The sequence below is a fragment of the Polyodon spathula genome, chromosome 10 (assembly GCF_017654505.1).
Source record: "Polyodon spathula isolate WHYD16114869_AA chromosome 10, ASM1765450v1, whole genome shotgun sequence".
Lineage (NCBI taxonomy): Eukaryota > Metazoa > Chordata > Actinopteri > Acipenseriformes > Polyodontidae > Polyodon > Polyodon spathula.
This window is the reverse complement of record NC_054543.1, coordinates 6,472,258-6,496,548: the sequence shown is the minus strand read 5'-3', so window position 1 is coordinate 6,496,548 and position 24,291 is coordinate 6,472,258. Positions and strand designations below refer to the sequence as shown.

Here is a 24,291-nt window from a genome sequence, read left to right as displayed (position 1 = left end):
CGAATATTTAAATACCGATATAATTATTCAAGTGATTCGTGTTTACAACGGAACTGTACTGTTTTCTGTTTTCGCAAAACTACTGTCGCAAACCACGACGGTCCGTTTTTTTTTCACATTTTAAATTGAAAAAAAAACTATAAAGCTTATCAACGACTTCTTTCTCACCGAGACACTGAACTGATTTCACCCTACACAAGATAATTGAACTAGACTGCAGTAACTTTTATAGCGAACCCGTGCAGAACAAAATGGGAACACCCCATTCTTCAATCACATGACTCCCATGCCTGATAAGACAACGGAAGTGCGTCGACAAGAAGGGAGGCGGGAATGTGTTGAAGTTCAAATTAACCAATAAGAGAACGCTTTATTTCTTCGCTGCGAGTAAAGAAGGGTCGAGGCGGATAGCGCGGTGTGTTTGGAGTCAGCAAGAAAAAAGAAAGGAAAGAAAATATTGCACGTGTGTTTTTTCATATATATATACAAAAAAAAATATTACTGCTTCTGCGATTTTATTTTTAAAATAACCAAGACAAAGGTAAGTTTAGTTAAAATTAAATATCGTTGCTGAGAATGCAGTCGTTGCTCAGTTATGTTATCCTGTCAGGCTTTTTCAGGCCTTCTTTGTTGTTAATTTAATTTAAGATTTAAAACAACTTTTCTTCTACATCGGATATTTCTTTGTTGGATATTCATTTCTGTTATCGTGTGGACGAATCGTTGGTGTTTATTTGTAGAAGGTTGGGACAGATAGAAGGTTATGACGTATGTAGCTGGCAGCGAACTGACTAATGCAGTATACTGTGTGGAATGGCTTTTTCTGTTCATGTAAAGTTGATATGAAATGTAACACCTGCCGTGTTGCTTAAACACAAGTATTGTGGCCATAAAAAAAACTTAAACATTTTTGAAGCCTAAAATTAAAACGGAAACGCCGGTGTACCTTGTGTCATTGTTTTTGTGCAGTTAAAACACGTACTAGTCGTGTGTGTGTGTGTGTGTATCTTTCCATCCATCTATCTATCTATTTATATATATCCTGTTTAGTTTTTTTTTTTCGTTTCAGTAACTGTCAACATGGCAAAAAAAAGGGAGGGTAGGGGGCTGTGAAAATACATTTTCATTACAATTTGTTCAAGATGCTAGGTAAAACAGATTGAAAGCCATTTTAAACCTAATTCAATGTGAATGATTTTCTTACATTCCTGGGTTAATACTGGATTAATTTCTACCCCAGATGACAGGTTCAAATGAATTTAAGCTAAACCAGGGCCCTGAGGATGGTATCTCTGCTGTCAAGTTCAGTCCAAGCACTGCACAGTTCTTGTTGGTTTCTTCCTGGGATACCACTGTCCGCTTGTTTGATGTTGGTGGTAACGCAATGAGGATGAAGTACCAGCACTCTGCCCCTGTTCTTGATTGTGCCTTTTATGTAAGTTTTTTAATTAATATATAAACATATTAACCTGTGGGGGTTTTGTGGATATACTGTGGCTTTTTTTTTAGGTCAGTTCAGATCAAACAAAAAAATCTAGCTTTTGACTCAAACACTCCGTTAACCTCACCATGCCCCTGTAGTGTTCCCATAACACAAACACATCCTCATAGTTGCATTGATATGCAACTAAAGCCCCACCAAACCAGCCTACCCCATGTAGCCATGTAGACTGGCATTATGATATTTAATTGTATTGACTCATACATGGTCACGCGAATTACAGCAAAAATTTAAGAATACTATTGCACCATCTTCATAGATAATCAGACTTATTTTCGCTCTGCCTTACTGAAAACATTTTTTTTTTTTTTTGTCGTTAGTGCAGCTGCCATGTTGGGTTTCAGCAGAGACATGGAGTGAAGTCTACTAGTAGATTCGCTGGTGGCCGAGGGAGCTCTGCACTAATGTGACTTGCATTTTTATAGAGGGAAATCGGAGAACCAGCTGCAAAACAGACACAAATGCTTATGTTAATGCTTCGTAAAAATGGGCTCAGAATAATAGGTTTACCTCGAGAGGCTGGAGTCTCAATTTTAAGGTTGATATTTATGACAATAACTTATGAAAGTTAGTAAACTGACTGCAAAAGTTGTTGCCAGTTATTGTGAAAAATGCTCGCATTTTAGCTTTAGAGGAAATGCTGGTCAACACCGAGGTGTGGTCACAGGGCTGTTAAACTATTGTTTTTTTTACTCCTTATAGAACGCTTTTTATATTCATTTTTTTTCTTTCCAAGGACCCCACACATGTTTGGAGTGGTGGCTTGGACCTGCAGCTGAAAACGCATGATCTGAACACAGACCAAGGTAAGCCATGTTTGTGCTGTTCATCGCCATAATAGAAAACCTGCCCAATTTGATCCCCAACATACAATATTCTGCAATATTGTATACAATGATTTTTCAGTGTTGTCAAAGCAGTGCGGCAACAATTTAATTTATTTGGTATCAAAGTATTAATCTTGAACATGCTGACTTAAATACTTGCTTTTGTGCTACTATCATTAACTTTTTCTTACAATCCTATTAATTTATTTACCAGGTCAAAACTGAGATGCAGCAATACCTACCCTGCTTAGTTCAGCACAAATAATGAGTTAAAACAGTGAAGATGGTGTACAACAAACCATTTTGTCTACCCTCCAAAAACTATTGGTAGGGCTTCAAATGTTGGGGCTTCTGATTTGGTTTTAAGGTTTAGGGAATTAAATCCCAAAACACCCCTTTTGGACACTAAAGCCAAGTACACAATCCACCTATAATAATGTAGATCATTTAATAACAAGGGTGTTAATTCTCACTCTTTAAATAACTGCAGAAACTATAGTGGGTGCCCACGATGCTCCTATCCGATGTGTGGAGTACTGTCCGGAGGTGAATGTGATGGTGACGGGTAGCTGGGACAGATCGGTCAGACTTTGGGATCCCAGGACTCCATGTAATGCAGGAACCTTCTCGCAGCCAGAAAAGGTTGGTTTTGTATATACATTTTTGTATGTCTTCATGAAAACCAAATTAATTTTAAATGGCGTCATTGTATTAAGGGAATTTACATGGTTGGCCAAACCTTTCTCCTGCAACTATGAGACCTGAAGTGCATTTGTCTGTCAATAGAAATGTAAAACCTTCAACTCAATTTAATACTCCTAGTGTTTTTGTAAATCCATACAAATCTCTAATTGGGTAATTTGTCTGTTCTAAGCTTTATATAATGTCTATGGTAAATTTAATTGCTGTGGGAGGATAAGCTACAACACGAAAGGCACACAGTAGAATATTGGCAACTAGTATTACTTTATTTGGTAGTGTCATGATTTATAATTAATTGATACATAATGGATTGTTTTATCTTGAACTGCTAAATGCGTGGTAACAAAAAATAGTTTTACAGTGGAATAGTATTGTTGGTGCTGATCACAATGAAAATGGGGGGGGGGGGGGAGGAGGAGTATTTAGCAAGTTGGGGGGGGGGGCGGGGGGGGGGGGGGGGGGGGGGGGGTGTTCGGGGGGGGGGTGGTGACAACTAAAAAGATGGCAACTGTTTATGGTAACCCCTGTGCATCAGTGTGGCGATAGAATACCAGGCGTTAACGTGGATAGATACTTCTATGTTTGTCAAGCACTGCTGTTCAAATGGAGTTACAGATGAGAGTGGGGATGCTATATACATTTGGAATACAAAAAATGGTCAATGGCTAGGCATTATACATTATAGTGCTGGGACAAATATCCCAATATTTGAGTATTTAACATGTATTCGGGTACAAAAATCAATGTTCATATTTACTACAAAAATACCATGCGCTTATTTACCGTCTCACCAGAATTTGCGAATGGAAAAAGATCTCTGATATGTAAGATTAATAAAAAAAAAAAAAAAAAAAAAAAAAAAAAAACACATCAACTCGTGAGCCTCTGTTTAAAAGTTTGACACCAAAAAGTAAACAAACCAGATTATGTGCACGCAGACATTCTGATCTCTATTGAAAGCCATCTGGGAGAAAAACTGCTTTAGAGAGTCAGAATCTCATGGGACAAAAAAAGGCAAGCATGTAATTCTGAAATACCTCTTAAACAGTCACCAACTTCCTGAAAATGTTGTGTAGTGATTTTTATATAGGTGTATATTTTGTTGCGAGTTCCTGTTATGTGGAGTGGAATAAACAAGAACCAAATTCAGTTTTTTTTTTCCTCCATTCACTTTACTACGCAATTTCCACATTTTGTTTTATTTCAAGTGTTTTAAAGTTAAATTTCAGTTTGTTTGCTTGTTCAACTACAAAGGCACCTAAAACCTCATGTTATTCTTTATGTAAATGTGTCGGGCCACTGTTTACCGTGAAGTAGTGGGAAGGAATGTAAGAAAATAAATAAAATTTGTTAACTATATACTGTTTATTTCGGGAATAAACAAAAACATTTAACTTGAACTGCTGTTTGGCATCCTTTTTGTTTTTGTAGTTAATTCACTGGGTTAAAGTAAATTCTACACAACTTATTCTTTACTGGGATATTTTTCTATTAACGTGCTACATATTGTAAGGTCTTGCTGTAAAATAAAGGCACACACACAGGGGCCATGGCCACGCCCCCTGCCCGGCTGCTATGCGGTCTCTGCCTGCTTTCACAGCAATTTAATGGCTTTTATTACTTTTTGAAAAACAAGCAAATATCCAAAAATGAAAATCCTGTGTTTGTTCCAGCACTTATACGCTGTAATAATTTATTGTGAGAATAGAGTATTTACCATATTCCAAAATTGTGTTTTGAGGTTTACAAGGGAGAGAGCAATGGTAAAACATTACAAATATTTTGTATTCCAAATGTTCAAAGTATCCACACTTTCAGCTGTAACACCTGAACTTGATGCCCTTTTTCTGTTTAGTTAATCTGTAGTATCTGTACTGTTTTGAAACTCCTAATCTATACGCTCAGTAAATTACTGAGAAACATCAGTTACTTTCTTACCTTACGTCCTTACCTGTCAGGATTTTTTGGCCTTTTGCAGCAAAAGTGACCACATTACACCACACATTACCACTGAATGGCCGTGTTGCTCGACAGATTATTCTTGACCCAATTTCAGCGAAAGCTCTGTTGAGGATAAATGAATTGCATTAGATAGTGGCTGTGATTTATAGCTGTGTTTGACATGTGCAAGGTAAAGGGATGAATTTGTGACAGATTGGAGTGCAACTGTGACAGCCTATGTGAACGAAGCTGTTTATTAGTTCCGCAGGGCTCATTGTCATCAGTTTTTGTAATACTTCACTGGATGGATGTTTGCATGCCGTTGACTTGCAAAAATCTGCATGACCTGTCAGCTTTGCGGCTTGATTTATAACGTTAGAAGGGCATTTAGTGTGAAGTCTGGCTGACAACCAATATTTATAAAGAATAGCTAGTGTTATGTATTGCCAAATGGTGGGTATGAATTACAATTTTTAATAGCTGGGGCAATTGAAATGATTTGAAGTGGTTAAACTAAAGAAGACAGCAGCTGGCATTACAGTGAAGATTTGTTGAGATGATGTGCTGCACTTAAGAATTCAGCAGGGTGATGTGAAAGGCAAGTATGGTGCGACTGAGGGATGATTTCTAGAAGCATTAAAGAATAGGAATAGAAATGGCTAAAAGCCAATTGGCTTTTATATAATTTATTGCATTGTATAAAAACGCCTTATTTCCTGTTCATCACAAGATGCTGTAGTAATTCCTTTTTCTACTATGTGTGGAAGGTTTTCATGTCTTTTCTCCATCTTCCAAGGTGGTGGTAGTGAGTACTAAGTATTAACCTGCTGTCAAATGCAGAAGTTGTTCGCTGAAGTGATATTTCAAGTACTTTGTTCATTCCAAGCGATCAAAGACGTACTGTTATTGTCAGCATGTACACTTGGGGGGGGGGGGGTCTTGTTTTACTGTTACCTCAGCAGGCTTTTGATGTGTGGCTACTTTTTGAATTTTGTCCTTCAAAAAAAAAATTAGGATTTTTCTCAGGTCTTTCCTGATTCCTTAACCCTTTGCAGTCCATTTATTCAGCGCTTGTCAGGCGTGTCGAGCCCAATTTATTTTCACACACGCTGATTAAAATACTTGTTTTCAGAGTAAAACAGGTTTAAAAGGCAATTGCATGACAAAAGGACATCAGTACTGCATCTCCAGCCAAGCCCCAGCCTTTGTTAGCCGTAGTTTTCACATACCTCTATAGATGTGCATATTGATAAATCCTATCCTGATCACTTGTTTTATCACCAAACTCCTCAATAATGCGATCCAAGTCATTATTTTGTTACTGTAACATCTCAGCTCTGGAAATGTCTGATTTTCTTTTGAGCTCTGGATGTGGAAGCAGCTATCTCTTTTTTGTGTCTGTGGTGTGTGGTGCTGTCTGTATAGACCTTATTAACACCAGAGTCAAAAAGAGGCTTGGAGTGCAGCTGCTAGCGTCTGGCCACCGATGTCTCCAACTGCAGTGAAGAGAAGTTACGGAGTTGCTCAGTGTTCCATTTTATGGTTCTGATTTAAGAATTAATCAGTTGAAAAATATCATTTCATATTGGAGAGCTGACTGTATACAGAGGGCATGATTGTTATTTTGAAAAGGAGGTGGGTCCGGCAAAGACTCATGAATTATATTAACCCTTAAAGGTTCCCATTGCCATTTTGACAAATTATTGTAATGGTATGTGTTGTACATATGAATCGCAAACATATTTCACCATTTTAATATCTTAATTTTTTAGAAAGTTATTAGTTGTATCCCCCACCCCCACCCCCCCCCCTAGTGCACACTGCCGCCCTTAGATGTTAAAACTCCAAATTCTGTACATGTATTGTTTTATTTTTGCTTTTATAACTCCAAAACAGCCTGTTTTAGCTTTTAAAATAACAATTTTCTGAAGAGAAATCTCAACCTTCATTTCTGTGTGAATGTACATCTTCATTAGTCACAAATTTGATTACATTTCAGTTATACTGTCCAGGAGCCAATTGAGAATTTCCAGTCAGTCCTAATCAGTAGATAAATAAGATGCAGAAGCTTGATTATGCATGGGTACTAAAGGGAATGTGTCTTGTGGGATGCAATGCCCAGTTTGTGACACTGAGTGTACTCGGAGTCTTTATTAAGCACAACTGAACAATTACAAAAATGTTTAACGCGAGTTAACAATAAATATGCTTGAGTTACACAATACTTGGTCAGAAAGGAGATCCTTAACGTTATATTAACTCCCAATAAACTACAGGAATAGCAGAAAGGGGAACGTTCGATTCCACTATGTAACGCAATTTTTGTCCCTGGGTAGTAAGTGTTATTTCCTAATTGCTTATGCCTCAAAAGTATAGAAAATGGCTATTCCCCACAAACTTTGCTTTTGTGACCAGGACAGTGATATTTTGAAATTTACGTATTTCCAGTGAGAAAACGGGCGAATTTGTGTCTTTTCGTTCACAGAAAAAAACAACTAATGAATCCAAATTAACATGTATTTATACTAAAGTAATACAAAAATGACTACAAAAGATTTAGAAGTGAGTAGTTTTTTGAGATTTACGATTATACTGTAAATCACTTTCAGGAATCAGCCCCCAAATGTAGTCTCCCATCATATTCTCATTATACTGTCCTTGGTAGCGGCGTTAAAAGTCCAGTATATCCTGGTGGAAGCGCCCTCCGAGTACGCTCCCATGTTCTCCTTGAATTTATCAAGATGACCATCAAGGATATGGACTTTGAGGGACATCCTACAGCCCATTGTGCCGTAGTTCTTCACCAGAGTCTCAACCAGCTCCACATTGTTTTCGGCCTTGTGATTGCCCAATAAGCCCCGAACCACTGCGACAAAGCTGTTCCAATCCGCTTTCTTCTAACTAGTGAGCTTCTTGGGTAATTCATTGCACTCCATGATCTTCTTTATCTGTGGTCCGACGAAGACACCGGCTTTGACCTTTGCCTCAGACAGCTTAGGGAAGAAGTCTTGAAGGCTGCCGACTCCTTATCTAGAGCTCTGACAAATTGTTTCATAAGGCCCAATTTAATGTGCAGTGGTGGCATCAGCACCTTCCGGGGGTCCACCAGTGGCTCCCACTTGACGCTGTTCCTCCCCACAGAGAAATCGGTCCGCTGTGGCCAGTCCCGCCTGTGGTAGTGCGCCTTGGTGTCCCTGCTGTCCCAAAGGCAAAGATAGCAGGGAAACTTGGTAAAACCGCCTTGGAGACCCATCAGGAATGCCACCATTGCAGCCTCTTGATGCCATCTCAGAAAAATGCAAATATATATCCACTTAGGCAGCTGGAACTAAACTGAACTGGTGGGCTTAAGGCCCCTGTATTTATACTACTATTTATATTACTGGAAAGTTCTAGAAAGTTCTAGAAGTTACTCCAAGTTTACTCGGCACTGAATCTATCTGGAATGTTCTGGAAAATAGGTACATTTCAAAATATCACTGTCCTGGTCACAAAAGCAAAGTTTTTGGGGAATAATAGCCATTTTCTATACTTTTGAGGCATAAGCAATTAGGAAATAACTTACTTCCCAGGAACAAAAAAAAAAAAAAATTGTTACACGGTGTTAAGTAAGGTTACTCATTCTTTTTCATTGACAGGAACACCCTAATGCTACATCCATTCTCCTTAACACATGCTTATACAAACCAATAAACGTGAAATAATATAGAGTTACTTAATATCAACACAGTAAATATTAAAGTAGACATTCTATAACTAAAACTGAGATCTAAACGTTTTTTGCGAATCTAGTATAGGCTAGTAGCAGCTTCACTTTCCGATCACAAATACACTTTCTAATTTACCTTCTACTTCATGAATATAACCCTCAATCCAACTGCAGTACCCTTTCTTCTGTATGTTTTTCAGAGTCCTCGCATTATATGCCCAATCATCAATTTCTTAAACTATTATTTGAGGAACGCTTATTAAAGATTTCGTCCACATAGTGATACTATCAATAGCTGTGGTAGTACACAAAGCCTCGTTTTCAACCAAACATGGCCACTGCGTGAATAAGGTGCATTGCTCAGATACATCCATTTATTTATTTATTTATTTATTTATTTTTATCGGTATCACTTGGCCATTGAAAGGCTTTCTCTCCTTTTTCCGGAGGAAAAAAGACTGGAGACCTGTGTTTTACGTTTTTTTGATATCGGACTGGAAAGGGAAAGATGTAATGTCGGACCTGGTCCGACAGGACCGCAACGGTTTAAGCTCCTTTGGATTGCAAAGTTTTTACTGGAATAATTGTACTACTATTTCGGTAGGTAGAAGCTTTCTCACTAAAACCTCCACCCGAAATTGTATGGGTTACTGTCCACTGAACATGCAACAGACTATACTATTGCAGCTTCTTTGTTTATTCAGTATTAATTTTCTGTGTGTGTACAAACACGCACACAGTAATCAGTAACCAATCGACTGCGGTGGGGCCAGAGAAAGGTCAGATGAATGAATCCTGTTTTAAATACCATTATACACAGCTGTAACAATTACTGTATTCACACAATTATTGTTTTGAGATTCAGCTTTTATTAGGGAGCTCCTCCAAATCCCTTGTTTTAGAAAGATACAGGGTATTAATGCTTGTGTCAGAGTAGCCACCTGCCACGTGAGTGTGTGCTTTCCCTGCTGAGTGAGGGGTGGGTATACAATGAATTACTGTGTTTTTATTTGTTTTGATTGAATTGAGGTGAGTGATTTATTTTAGTGCTGGGACAAATATTTTCTGTATATGTATTCACATACAAAATTCAGATGTTTATTCACTAGAAATTACAAAAATACCTTGCACTTCTGCATAGCAGTTTAAAAAAATAATGCATGCTCCATGTGATGTGAGATTTTATATATATATATGTATGTGTGTGTGTGTGTGTGTGTGTATATATATATATATATATATATATATATATATATATATATATATATATATATATATATATATATATATATATATATATATATATATATATAACACAGGATCAACACAGCAGCTCTTCAGTCTCTAAGTTTTAGACTGCAAAAAGGAAACAAACCAGATTATGCATTGTGATCTCTAGAAGGTCACCTGGGTCAAATACGTTCTGCTTCAGCATCTCATGGGACAAATGCAAGCATGTCATTCTGAAATGTCTTGCTGAAAATGTCACGTAGCGATTCTTTTTATATAGACTGCGTGGAATGTAATAAATTCTTTTTTTTTTTTTTTTTTTTTTACAATGCCATTTCTACATTTGTTTTATTTTGAAGTGTTAAACTTCAGGTTTCGTTTGCTTACTTATTTTATGAAGACATGTCTGGCCATTGTTTACTGCAAAGAAATGGCAATGTTGGAATAAACAAAAGAATAAAACGTGGTGTCAACTTATGTACTACTTTTATTTCATATATAAAACAAACAAACAAAACAACTGCTATTTAACTGCTATTTGGCATACTTTTGTTTTGTAGCTAATTCACTGGTGTTAAAGTAAGTCCTACACAACTTATTCTTTACTCCTGGGATATTTTTCTACTTTAATGTGTTACATATTGTAAGGTCTTGCTGTAAAGTAAAGGCACACGCAGGGGCCATGCCCCCTGCCCCTGCTGCTATGCGCTCTCTGCCTGTGTTCTGAGCAATATAAGGGTTATTGTTTTTGTAAATCAACAAATATTTAAATTGTGTGAATATCTGAACATGAAAATCTGTGTTCGTCCCAGCACTTTATTTATTTAATTTATTTTATGTGTGTGTGTAATGGGATTTTTGTTCTTGATTGTGGTGGTACTACTTTCCTAGGTTTACACACTGTCGGTGGCAGGAGATCGACTGATCGTTGGTACAGCTGGCCGGAGAGTCCTTGTGTGGGACTTGAGGAATATGGGCTATGTTCAGCAGAGGAGGGAGTCCAGTCTCAAATATCAGACCCGCTGCATCAGAGCATTTCCAAACAAACAGGTACCAATGAAGTTTATACTAATTATAGATAGATATATCGATCTCAAAATCGGAGAGTAACGTTGTACACTCTGATTTTGAATTTGTATGTTTAATAGTTTTAGTGGGGCTCACTCTAAGGCCAAGTCAGTCAGTAGTTGTGCTTGCTGCGCTTATTCTTTGAAAATACGCATTACAAATGTTTTAAAGTGTTTTTTACACAGATAACCATGAATGAACTAAAAAAGAGGATAGATGGCATCTTGCTTTGTTTTAATTTGGCAAATTTGTCAACACTACTCTTAAAGATCACTCATCTCCAGTACAATTATTCATAGAAAGTGGATTTGTAACTAAATCTACTACGGTGTTTCCCCTTGTCTGTTGAAATGTAAAAAAATAGAGAGAGAATTAAATTCTAAATACTGAAATGTATTGTTTTTCTCAGTAAGTCGGAAAAATTCAGTGCTTACCCAGCATATTAACACCCTGCCTCTGCTAACGAATGGTTGGACAGCTGTCAGATCTTTCACTTCTTGTTGGCTACTCACTTCAGTTTTCATGCAGAGTACCGTGAACGGCCTCTGCTTGCTTATGATTGGACAGCTGCATAAAACTTGGCAGATATGACTCTCCTATTGGTTAAACTTACTGTTAGTTCTTGCAACTGAAACAGTTTGTCCCATCCAGCTAGCTCTTATGATTGGTCTGCTGCAGGAAAATGAAGCTATTCAGTTATTTGATCATATCGTAGAGGCTCTTCAGGAAAAGTGTTGAATACATACAAGTACAGCATAAGCGAGCAGCACTGTCAATAGACTGCTGTGACGCTTTTGTTGGAAAACGTGTTTTAAAGCTTTATTTTCCCACATTAAGACCGCCAGAAACATGTTCATGACCCATAATTAAGAACAGCTGCCGCGGGCACCACTTTGAAGACCACTGGTCTAGAAGCTATACGTTGCTTCCTGTTAAATTCTACAAGCTCTTGGTTTACTGATGTTTTGAATGGACCAATAGTTTGATCTGTGCTTCCAATAACAGCTAGCTTCTACCAAGTCATCTTTGATTCTACCCATAGCAGAAAAAGTGACAATAACTGAAAGTATTATTATTATTTATTATTATTATTATTATTATTATATATAATTAAACTGCATAGTGTTTGAGCTTAATATTCTTTGTAAAATGAAGGTTTTAATATCTCCAAGTTGAAATGGGAGCCCTCATCATTTTAACCACTTATTAAGAGTGTGGGGTAACTTCTAACCAGGCAAGATGCTGTATCTCTAGCAGAAAAGTTTACTTAACACAAGCCTGGCAGCCATAGAATAGCTGCAGGACTGTTTTAGAAGTGTACTTGGCTTTATCATTGTTTAAACTTGAGAAAAAATAGCGTGGTGTTTTCAAAAATCAGTAATATTTGACACCTCTAACTGCACCTCCATGACCTGATCAGTTAAACTGAGCTGCATGAGAGAAAACAAAACTTGGTGCTGCATCCATGTACTGCTGTTCAGGCTATTGTAGCCCAGACTCTCTCTTCAGATGTTCTCATGTTTGCGGTCTAATACAATCCCATGCTGAAGTGTTGTTGTTTCTTGGTTGTAGGGCTACGTACTTAGCTCAATCGAAGGTCGGGTTGCAGTTGAGTATTTGGACCCAAGCCCAGAAGTACAAAAGAAGAAATATGCATTTAAATGCCACAGGTTAAAGGAAAATGGCATAGAGCAAGTTTACCCGGTCAACGCGATCTCATTCCACAGTGTGCACAACACCTTTGCTACAGGTAAGAGCCATGCTTTTATATTAAAAACAAAACTCTTAACAGCCCTGTGGTATAATTTATCAATACTGGAATCTGTTAATGTGGCCTCTGTTGGTGCCTTCCATTCTAGGGTTAAATGCTTTTTTGAAAAAAAATGGTATTTCTGTGGCAGCGTGGTCTAATGGTAGGCTAGCTGATATCTGTTCTGGTTCCATTCGATATGCTAGAGAACTTTTTTGAATACTATTGCCTATGCTTGTTCCATAGCACAGTTACGGTTTCAATGTGTGGATGCTCCTTCCTCTTTCTTTTTTTTTTCTCTACTAATCCTGTGTTTTTTTTTTTGTTTATTTTGTTAAGGTGGCTCTGATGGATTTGTGAATATCTGGGACCCCTTCAACAAGAAGCGTCTTTGCCAGTTTCACCGCTACCCAACCAGCATCGCTTCCCTTGCGTTTAGTAATGACGGCTCCACCCTGGCTATAGCAGCATCCTACATGCACGAACTGGGTGACATTGAACATCCTGAAGATGCAATCTACATTCGCCAAGTAACAGATGCTGAAACAAAGCCCAAGTGAGTTTCCTTCACCTGCAATTTTTTAAATCCCATTCCAAGTTATCTGTTAATTTTTTTCCCCCAATTTCATTAGTGGAATTATTGATATGGGTAAGTGCAGCTGTCAGTTCAATCAGTTTCAATTTTCATCTTGTTCTTCCAAGGCTTCAATATCCGCTAGTTGATAATGTCCAGCAGATGACAATGCACCCATTCTTTTTTTTTTCTTATTCAATGCAAGATGTCGAACTCTTTCATTCCTTGGCAGTTTTGGAAACCTTGCCCCTTCAAATTGGTTGTCTAATGAATTTTTACTGCGCCTCTATCTGGAAGCATATCAAATTTGCACAAACACCAAGAGCTTCAAGGAGCATGAACAAAAACCTCTAGACCAGTGTAGGTTTACAATACTAAGATGCAACTTAAAAGAACCAAGTCAAGCAAACAAACATTTTGCCTCGTGCCACCATCAATGTACTTGGTTTCTTCCAAGTTTGGTTATGTGTTTTTGAAGTTATTGATTTTTAGGTTTGCTGTACAAAACTGCTCCACATTTCATACCCCCACCCCCCACATTAAACTGACCTATAGTGGAATATCTACACAAAATTCAATGCCCAAAGAACTTTGCCAAAACCTTTATTAATAAAGCATATTATTGAACCTTGCACTGTTAGTTGTAAACTGTCTTGTTTGGGTTGGTAAAAAAATGACAAAGTACATTTTTATGAATCCTGTTATTACACAGTGTATAGAAAAGACCATGCTTAATTAAAACAACCATAAGCAAACCTCTTTTATACATGTGTGAGTGCTTTTTGGGAAATTTGCCATAAATTAAATTTAGTAAACCGTGATTCTGGCAAAATGTACAGTTCCCATAGAACATCCTTCAGAGACTGATTGATTGTTTTCCCAACACAGCATAGTATTTTCCAATTTCTCAAAGCGAGGTCTACCTCCTGACGAGGTTAATCTACAATTAAACTCAGATTTCCAATTGGCCCTGCTTTGTGTTTAGCAGATGGTTTGTTTCCTGGACTGTTGCAACATAGAGAAGTTAGGGTTGTACAGAGTTTCAATTTGATTTACTAACGAAAATAAAGCCATAAATAGTAAATCTGACGTTGTTTCATGACTTCAGAAATCATCTATTGGGAAACAATTGATCCCAGAGGGGGAAATGCGGAGTCGGTAATATGCTGAGAAAAAACAGAGCAAAGAGGATTGTTTAGAAAATAATTTTAAAGCAATCGCAATGCATTAAGACAGGCAACTCTTCGGACCTGTTTCTATCGTTTAAGTGAATTTGAGGAACAATAACAAGGTTTCGATAGTGCCTTGTCATTTGTAACCTATGAGGTCTTATTTATTGACTGTAATGGTCAAATTGCTTGTTTTTAAACTTTATTATCATTCTGGTGTACATCACCTCTAAATTCAGTGCTTAAAATCAGATTTGTATTGGTCTCGGCTTCTTTAAATACATAAAATCCTAGACAGTCTTTGCACAGTGACTTAAAACTATAGCTGCAGTCTGTCATGTTTTTATTTTAGTATTTTGCACAGCTTTATGTGGTGTTTGTGTGCCAATATGGAAGCAGCATCCCATGTCAGTTAATTATTATTTATTTATTTTTTTAAACTTTGAAGTAGCCTGTGTTACACAGGTTCCTTAGCACAAAATATATGAAAGTGCCTCTGCGTTACTAAGCACAGTTTGACTGATCTAGCCTGCGTTGCATTTTTACATTTTTTTTAATAGTAGGAGTAACTACAATAAAACCTTATTGGTTATTGTAAACAAAGGGGGGATACATTTTATATAGTTATTTCTTTACTTACACTAAAACTGTGTTGCTTCATTACACAGTCTGTATTGTGGTAGGAAAGTTATGCATTGTTGGGATTTGTGCCTAGCACCTCTATCATCCACCATCCCAATTTTGTATATCTTCATTCGGCAGCTGAAGGTCCATGGCAAGTCTGAGCAGCTCTGCATAGCACAGCATACCCCAAGGTGCACGAAGCCCAAGATGGAAGATCTACAAATATAATCTTCAGTGCTCCATTTTTCGCACTTGTAATAACATATTTATTTATTTCAAACAAATGTGAGGACTGGCTACCACGGAAAGATTAATGCATACAATGCAGAGACTTTTTTTTCCATTGTGTTTTCATGTTTAACATTATAAAGGTAAGCTGATTGCTTGCCATTCTTGTTTTACTGTTGCCTTAAATGTATATACTAACGAATCGGTATATATAACATTTACTGTTGATATATTATTATATATATATATATATATATATATATATATATATATATATATATATATATATATATATATATATATATATATATATATATATATATATATAATTTTTTATTTATTTAAATTTTTCCTGTAACATTGAAGCTGTTTTGGTTACGAATGTGTTGCAACCATTAAAGTGGGAGATTTTCAAAATGGAGTTGTGAATTATTTTGTTTAAGAAATACATGCATACACGGAGTACTGTATTCAGGCAGGTATGTAAGATGCCTGTTCACTGCAGCTTTTAATGTCCAACAGATCTTCAGGTTTCATTACTGTTTTTGTTTCTTTCACAGGTCAACCTAAATTCCTCAGAAAATGTCAGTTTTTTTTACACCCTGAAGTCTCCCTTGGTTGTGGAAGTGTCTGCTGGCATCCAGTCCTGAATCACAGATACAAAGATCAATAAAATCACCCTATTCCTTTTCCTATTCATTCTGTTGTATATTGTGTTTACTGTTTCCTTCACTATAACTCATTTTTTATGTCCTATTGTATTAAACTGACTCCCTGAACTGGGGGTAAAAGATATTCTGTATAGATCTTTTGTAGATTTTGTATTATCAGTGTTTTGACTATGACAGCAAGTTTTACTCTGGAATCCTTCTCCAAGTAAAGAAAAATAAAACCTGATTTGGTGTAGAGATTTCTTGTGGGGTGTGTTTATATGATCGTACTGTTCATTATGTCCCTTGGTACACTTTTGATAGAAGGTCTTTTAATAGAAACAAATTGTTAAATGTACAGTTAATCAGTGGCTGTGGGTTTGCTGTAATTTGCAATTGGGGACTGGCCAGAATTAGTGGGCTTGGTCTAAAGAATGTTAAATTCTTCAGTAAGAAAACACTTGAATCTGCACAGGTAGCTGAATACCAAGGCAGAGAAGTTTATGCGCAATGCTGCGTTTACTCTGGATAGCTTTTATATTCTGAATTTGTTTTCCACATTATCTGGCTGCCCAGGATCCAGTATAAAACGGTTAATCTTAGTTGTAACAAGGGCATCTGATTATTATTATTTTTTTTTTTTTTGGGGGTGTTATACCCTTACCCCATTTTAAGAGTGAAATTGATGCCTGTTAAGCCATTCGTGTATCACAATCACAACTGAGAAATGTGTTTTGTAAAATTTATGTAATTTACAGTTGTCGTTCTCCCCAATGTACTTGTTTCACAGGGACAAAAACTTGTCAGTTCAACTATTATACGCTGTCTTAGTTGTGATTGATATGCATGAATGGCTTAACAGGTTTTAATTGAATTTTTAAAGGAGTGGAAAAGTCAGGGTAAAACAGTGAAAATCAAAAGCCCTAGTTGTAACACAGACACCACTACCAAGAAGAATATGCAACACTAGACTTTGAGCGAACAAACTAGATTTGTCCAGTCTTGGGTAAAAAAGCTCTTCTAATTACCAGGAAGTTCTTACAGATCCATACAAATAGGTCTGTGAGAACTAAGTAATAGCAACCACACTAAAACACTGCTTCAGTAATTGCATGTTAAAACAAAACAGCAGTGTCCTACAGTTCCCCCCAAACCTAGTCAAATTGCTAAATCGGATACTTTGAAAGAACCCTATGTGGCTCAAAAAAACATTTGTTAGACAATGATCTACATGATCTGTTTTTGCCTGAGAATAAAGCGGTATGATCCATTTTGTGTTTGGATTGTACCTAGATGGAGAAATACAGTGTGTGTGTGTGTGTGTGTGTGTGTGTATATATATATATATATATATATATATATATATATATATATATATATATATATATATATACATTTTTATGGTACTTTAAAATATTACAGGAGATTCTAATGTAAAAAAGTAAAGCAGGTGATCACAGTACATACTGTAAAAGGAACACTGGTGCAACACTCCGTTTGCTTCCTGAGCTATGTATTACACCCATGCTGACTTAACCAATGCAAGAGGTAGTCCATTGCGTTTTCTGGAAGCGACAAGTACAAGAGCAAACTTATCTTTATGGTTAAAGCCGCCTTTGGGGAGTGTCACAAAGGAAAATTAATTTTGAGGGCATTGCTGCTTTAGAGACTACAACTGGAAATGTCATGCATAATGTAAACGCTGATAATACTGCAGTCTTAAATCAGTAAAACAAGGGGGATTTCTGGGTTCTTTTTGTGGGCAAATCCCATTTTAGAGAAACTATTTTTAGTTGTGACATTCAAATGTCTCATCTCTTTCTCTTATCTCTCAGGCTTTAAGTATCAACTCTGAAATTCTTAATATCTGAAAAAGGTAATTTATTACTTATTTTCTCCTAAATCCCTTGAGCTTAATTCTCATTGATTATGTTAGTCATCCTTAAGCAGTGTCCAGTGGTGACGACTCCTACCACTGCACAGCTGCTTTTCAGCAGTTGTTTGTTGTCTCCAAGCCCCATTCTCCTTTTGAGGCTTTCTTTTTATAAATAAAAATGCCTCAAATTATTCCATGAAATTGGTAACATTTTTGTAATGGGACATACAGTGGTCTGTAGAAGTGCAGGCAGTTTCTTCACTATCCAGTGTGTTGTTTGCTCATTTAGTTAAATTATGTTTCCAATTCCCTCATAATTGCACGTAATGAGGCACTCTCATTTATTTTGTTGCCGTTGTTTTTAAAGGTAATTACCACTCATGACAAAGTAAGGGAGGCTGGGGTTTGTTGTATGGAATATGGCAAATTGCTTTGTTTCCTGCCTTAAATTATTAAATTAAGTTGATTTTAGCTGAGCATTGGTACCATTTTCAAGGGTTTTTTATTTTATTTTTCCCTCCTTTCAGTCTGCATTCACATCTTTTGAAATGATCAGGTCTTATTGAAGAAAAGATTATTCTCTTTCACTTATTGGTTGCATTAAGGTAGAAAATAGGCAGCATGAATAATGGCTTGCTCTTAATGTAATAATTGTGCAGCTTTTTCAAAATCTTTTTTTTTTTTTTTAAACTGAATGGCAAACATTAATGTTTCTTTAAAGGTATACTAACACAGATTATTCACATTACAGAGGTTATGCATGTCACATCCAACAGTTCAGTTAAAACCTAAGTTACATCCATACAGCTTTTACATTAATTTAAATAACACTTTTTAAATGTTAACGTAACAAGTCATTTTAATAAACACGGTAATACTGGAACAATAAATGCAGCACATGGTCGATTTTTCCTTGTTATCCAGTGATACCTACTGGAGACCTGTGTCTACTGTTATTTGGTGAGATACCAATGTGGGTGTAAAGGAAATAAAAAAATACATTCTGTCACATGTAGTAGAGATATTTATTTAAATTAAAAAAAAAAATAAAACAACAAGGAGAACCGATAGTGTAAAGCTATACATAAGCTATATAGTTTATATATAAGCTGGATACCAATTTTCTTTCTCTACTTTAACCTCTTCATGGCCATGTCTCAAGACCAGTATGTTGTCCTTCATGGTAACTTAAAAATGGTTATAAGATTACGCTTCATATTTTCCCTCAATTATTTAATGCAGCCAAAATCTCCAGTAACTGAGCAATAGGACTTCTATATATCCACCCTAGTTTCCACCATAGGAAATAACTGGTGCACCACCTTTAACCCAAAAATGTCACAAACTGTGACTTGTTTGAATTGTGTATATTATTGAAGGCAAATTCTTTATCTAATCATCCCTATTCCTTTGCTAGCTAACACAATTACTGTTTTTTTTTTCAGTAACAGCATTAAAAAAATAAATAACAGTATATAATTTTGGTGACTGATTTCTGTTAGGTGTCTGACTGCTCTATTAATTAATAAACACAATAAAAGGTTACCATATACATGCCTCTGAATTTATTTACATTGCTGCATTTGTTTTCGGTTCATTAATTCACTTTGCTTAGCCATCAGAGAAGCCACTTTCACATTCTTGCCTTCTAAATGTCTTGCAATGGTTAACTGATGCTGTGGTCCTGTGGTGAGGTTTTATTTCTAAGTGCTGAAGTGTTGCAGACAGTTTGGCTCTACGTGATACTGTTTACATGACCATTAAAAAGGTGGAAATGCGCTCCCAGAGGCTGTTTTGTGCATAGGCGCTGGGTTTGTAAAATTGTTTGTGGTGACAGGGGGGGTCAGGGGTCAGATTTCCCTATACTTGGGGGTGAGGAGAAACAGTTGAAAATAATTTGTTTAAAAGCCTTGATTTTTAAACAACAAAGTGTAACCATTTCAGTAAACACATATCTGTTGGCTGTGGCGCTATTACAATTTTTATAGGGTGGGTGCTGAAAGTCATTGAAAGAAACTGTAACCTTTATATGATGGAAGCCATGCATTCAGTTGTTATTCTGTTATACGTTAATAAAATGAAGCTGGCATCAACACCGGTTTATCTATTTAAGTAAAAAAAAAAGAAAAAAAAAAGAAGCTTTAACCACAGTTCTTGCTTCAATGTTTACACCATTCTCACCATAAAATGCTTAGAGCAAACCTATTGAAAAGGAGTGTATAATGAGTGTGATAAAGTGGGCAATATCTTCCCCTCCACCAGTAATTCTGTACGGACACCAGTATTTTAACCACAAGTGTGTGTATGACATCTGCATCTATTAGAATACTACTACTACTACTACTAATAATAATAATAATAAAACACAATAATGAAAATAAAGTATTTTATATGCAATGGCATTGATTGTTACATTTTGTTTTTTGAAATGATGAAAAATAATTATTGTACTTTCAATAGATTTATCAAGCAAAGCACCCGATTTTAATAAGAATTACTCCCTAAAAAATAAACAATCCAACAAAAAAATGCATGTTTGAAACTGAACATACAGTACAGCGGACATCATAACCCACTACATCACCGTGACATTGACAAACTACTGAATCAAAGCTTGAGAATAGGCTTGCACTGAATATCCATGTTAACTGCAATTCAAAACCCTCCGACATACAGTAATGTACATTTACCAAAAACCACAAAATGGTCTTATGTTTGCAGCAAATGTGTAAATGACCTTCAAGCCAATCAATGTGTTCAAATATGGTTTGCCAGGTATCCTTGAAAAGGAGACGCTTTGTCTCAGGAATAAAATTGCAACAATCTATTATTACTATTCAAGATTACAACCTTAATATAAATACAGGGATAAAGTAACACTGCTTTTTTTTTTTTTTTTTTTTTTTTAACAAACATTACTAGCTTTATTGGGTTTATCAATAAGCTTTTTGCGTTGATCCCCATATAAGTGTTTCAAGCAGTCAATGGTTGTTTTCTTCTATTTAATACCTGAAGTGTTTGTATTGCTTTCCATTGAAATGATATGTATGCTGTGTGTGTGTTTTATTTTTTATTGTTGCACTGAGATTAGGTTATCTTGGAACTGGTCTTTGCAAATACAGTTGTGGAAGTATTCTTCTTCTTCTTCTTCTTATGTATTTATTTGTTTATTTTTTAACTTTAGTAGGAGGTTTAATTTTACAATTGACTTAAAAGCTGCTTTCCTATTTGTATGTTACCACTGCTTGTGCATCACAACATGATTTCCTACATGGTTTGCTATTGCTGTTGAAACTGGCAAAGCCATTTTATCTTGGCACTGTTCTATTAAGTTAACTTCCTCTGTTACAGGTAATCGGGCCCCTTCTCTGGTATATTTTCAAGGTGACTATTCTTTGATTTAACTCCTATTTAAAAAAAAAAAAAAAAAATCTTTAGATGGCAGTATCTATTGCAAAGGCTTATTGATTTAAATAAGATAACAAGTACCAAGCCTCTTTATTGTGAATGCTGTTTGTTATACACAGGTGGAAATATATTGCTATAGATTGCATGTATTGTATCTATCAGGGCATCAGCACTGGGACCTGTTGACCTACTCTTATTGTCTCCAAATTCTTTCAATAAAAGAGGAGATTGAGTCACGGCAGATTATAGTTTTTCGACACTAATGTAGAAATAGCAAGCAACAATGAAAATGACCATTACTGGTGTGTATTTGTCAGAGTCCTGCAGAAACCCATTGACAAACACAGGGTTTGCACGAATTAGCAACACTGCCAGTCTTAAAGCTTTCACTTATCAGTCTCTCAGCTTTTACTTGTCATGATCCATGGCTGTGTGAAATAAAGGAGTCAAGTTAGAGGCAAAGGCAGGCATGTGCTTGAGATGTGACTGGGATTTATTTCTTACCTAGAGCTGTGAGATTCTAATTTTTTATATAACTAATACGTGTTATTGCATTGCCCTTAATGACACAGAGGGGTCTGAACCACTAAACAGCACATCCTCCCTCACTTGGTAGCTGCTGCAAACTATAGACACAGCTGAAATCGTTTACCAAGGGATCATGTGGGGTAGCATAAAAAAGGGGCCAGAGAAACGCTAATTTTTAACTTCGCTTGGGGTTTGCGCTTTAAACCTGGAAGGACTGAGAGCTGCAGTAGAAACTGCCGAGGAATATTGGTCAGTGTTTGTTCTGAGTGTTAGTAATTGTCTTGTTTGTTGTATCACTAGACGGCTGAACACGTTCCGCGGGTGTCGCTTTTGGGCCAGCACAAGCCGGGCCTCCACTGCACAAACTGTCACCAAATAACCTGTTATCACCCATCACGAGCACTACTACACGGGACTGGTGGGCGTGTTTTAGTATTGTGGGGCGGATAACGTTTATTGTTTGGGACTGTAGACCTGTTTGTTTGGCTCCGCGCATTACACATTGTTGTGTATTGCCGGAGCGTTTTTCTTCTTTTCCCGGATTGCAATTAAAACCACTTTCCTGCCAGATTACAATTGTTTGCGATTCCTTTTGCACCACATCACCTCTACACCTGTTCAGAATCACTGGTCAAATTGCCACACGCACACATTGAAAACTTACACTGAAAGCGCAACTGAAATATGTTCTTACTTGATCCTATCAGTTTTAAAAGCATTCTTGGTTACATTGTTTCTGTAGAGCCTAGAGGCATTTTCTTAATAGTAAAAAACTAGACAAAAATGCTGCTTCTTGTTTGGAGAGCAGAAGAATACGGGAGGAAAAAAAAGGGCTTTCGAATAAATGTCACGATCACCAAAAGCGACACAGAATAAGAGTGGAAGCCTGCACAAGAATGAAACAAAGGTCTTTATTGTGTCTTCATCCCCAGCTGATACCTACTGAGAGGAAAGCATATAGAGTTACATGAGGAGGTGGTGTTGTAAACTTGTGAATTTCTGCCAAATAAGAGACATGAACTTCTTCATTTAATATATTAGTGCTCCATATGGTTTAAGTTGCAGAAATCAGTAAAAGAAAAAACAGCATTTTAGTTAACAAAAAAGAAAACTCAACTTTAAGAATCTTTGAGGTTGTGGTCTGCTAATGATTCGCCTATGGTCTGGCCAGTGTAAAATTCTGGCATTACAATTTTTGAACTGTATCCCAGTGGTATAATTCACTTCTGAAGGGTGGAATTGTAGCCTGGTATTTGTCTCCATGTTTTTTTTTGCACCAACCAGTACCCACTACAAGCATCACTAAATACAATGTAGATTTACTGGGTTTACAAAAGATTCTCAAAGCTCTTTGCTCCAAATTGTCATTAGCACGAAATTTTCAGAAAAATGAATAAAGAGCTCCAAATAAATGTACCAAACTCAAACATTTGATTTTGAGGGTTGCAATTTTTTGTGGTTATATTTGTGATATAATTTGTAAGTCTTATTTATTTATTTTATAATAACAATTTGGAGAAAAAAAAACAAAAAAAAAACACTTTGAGAATCTGTCTCTGTGTCATTCAGTGGTTGTAGCCAAGTTTAGTTTGCTATGTGTAAGGGTTAAATCTAGGAAAAATGTGACTGAAAAATAGAATGAAATTGAATCCAAACATATATGCATGGAATGTTCTAAATTTAAAATTATACAACAGTATATGCAAAGAAATATGAGAAATCCCAAGGAGCAGATGGAATAATTAGAAAGTATGTTATTCCTTTTTCATGCTGACGGTTTCGACTATAGGTTTTGATGTGGAGGCATGGTTTTTAATAGTGAGGATTTAGCTACCTTTTTGTTACAAGAAGTGCTTTTTTTGGGGGGGGCTTTCTGTCAATCCAAAGTATAATTGTCTGCTGACCAAACTCCCTGCAGCTATACGGCTTCCACTGACGAGAACACAAACTATCACCTGACAACTAATTAGGCATTTGTGATTACTCCAGTTGAAAGTAATACATTGTCTTTGAATAAAAAAAAAAAAAATGCACAGAACCATTTGAATCTGTTTGAAGTGTCACTCAGTAAAATATACCACTGTTTCTAGTGCTTTTGTGTGGCTTCTGTCAAGGTTTTTACTTTTAAATACTGCTCCAGGCTGTGCATTTTCTATTTTTTTTTTTTTTTGTTGGCTAAGGCATAAATAAAAAGAGTTTATTGCATGGCACAGGATTAGATACCACTCAAAATGTGATAAGAATTTAAACAGCCAGACAGAAGTTCTCAAAAGCTCTCACGTCTATGTCCTGATACGGGCTTGCTCCAATCTGATAAGCTTTTGTTCTACAATATGCTTTTGCTACAGTTCAACGCTGACTGATAAAAGGCAATTTGGTATGCAATACTGCATGTTTTATTTTTTGCAAGTGCAAAACTTCTTAATATTAATTTTGTAAAACCAGTTTAGTATCCTAAATTGTGTTTTTTTTATATGACTTGTTTCCTCTCAAATCTTTTTATTTC

The 24,291-nt window shown here is 36.4% G+C and overlaps 1 protein-coding gene across 2 annotated transcripts; it reads left to right on the top strand.

Annotated features, from left to right (window-relative positions):
- Nucleotides 1-391: 391 nt before the first annotated feature.
- Nucleotides 392-16,220, top strand: LOC121321904 (mitotic checkpoint protein BUB3). Of its 2 annotated transcripts, XM_041261286.1 has the most exons (8): nt 392-541; nt 1,241-1,435; nt 2,238-2,307; nt 2,819-2,970; nt 10,802-10,960; nt 12,551-12,728; nt 13,068-13,284; nt 15,884-16,220. In XM_041261286.1, exons 2-8 carry the CDS (start codon nt 1,241-1,243, stop codon nt 15,891-15,893), a joined length of 981 nt encoding a protein of 326 aa, XP_041117220.1. In that variant the 5' UTR covers nt 392-541; the 3' UTR covers nt 15,894-16,220. The 2 variants fall into 2 exon arrangements, with proteins under 2 accessions (XP_041117220.1, XP_041117219.1); XM_041261285.1 differs by lacking the exons at nt 392-541; nt 15,884-16,220 and adding an exon at nt 15,234-15,417.
- The last annotated feature ends 8,071 nt before the right edge of the window (nt 16,221-24,291 follow it).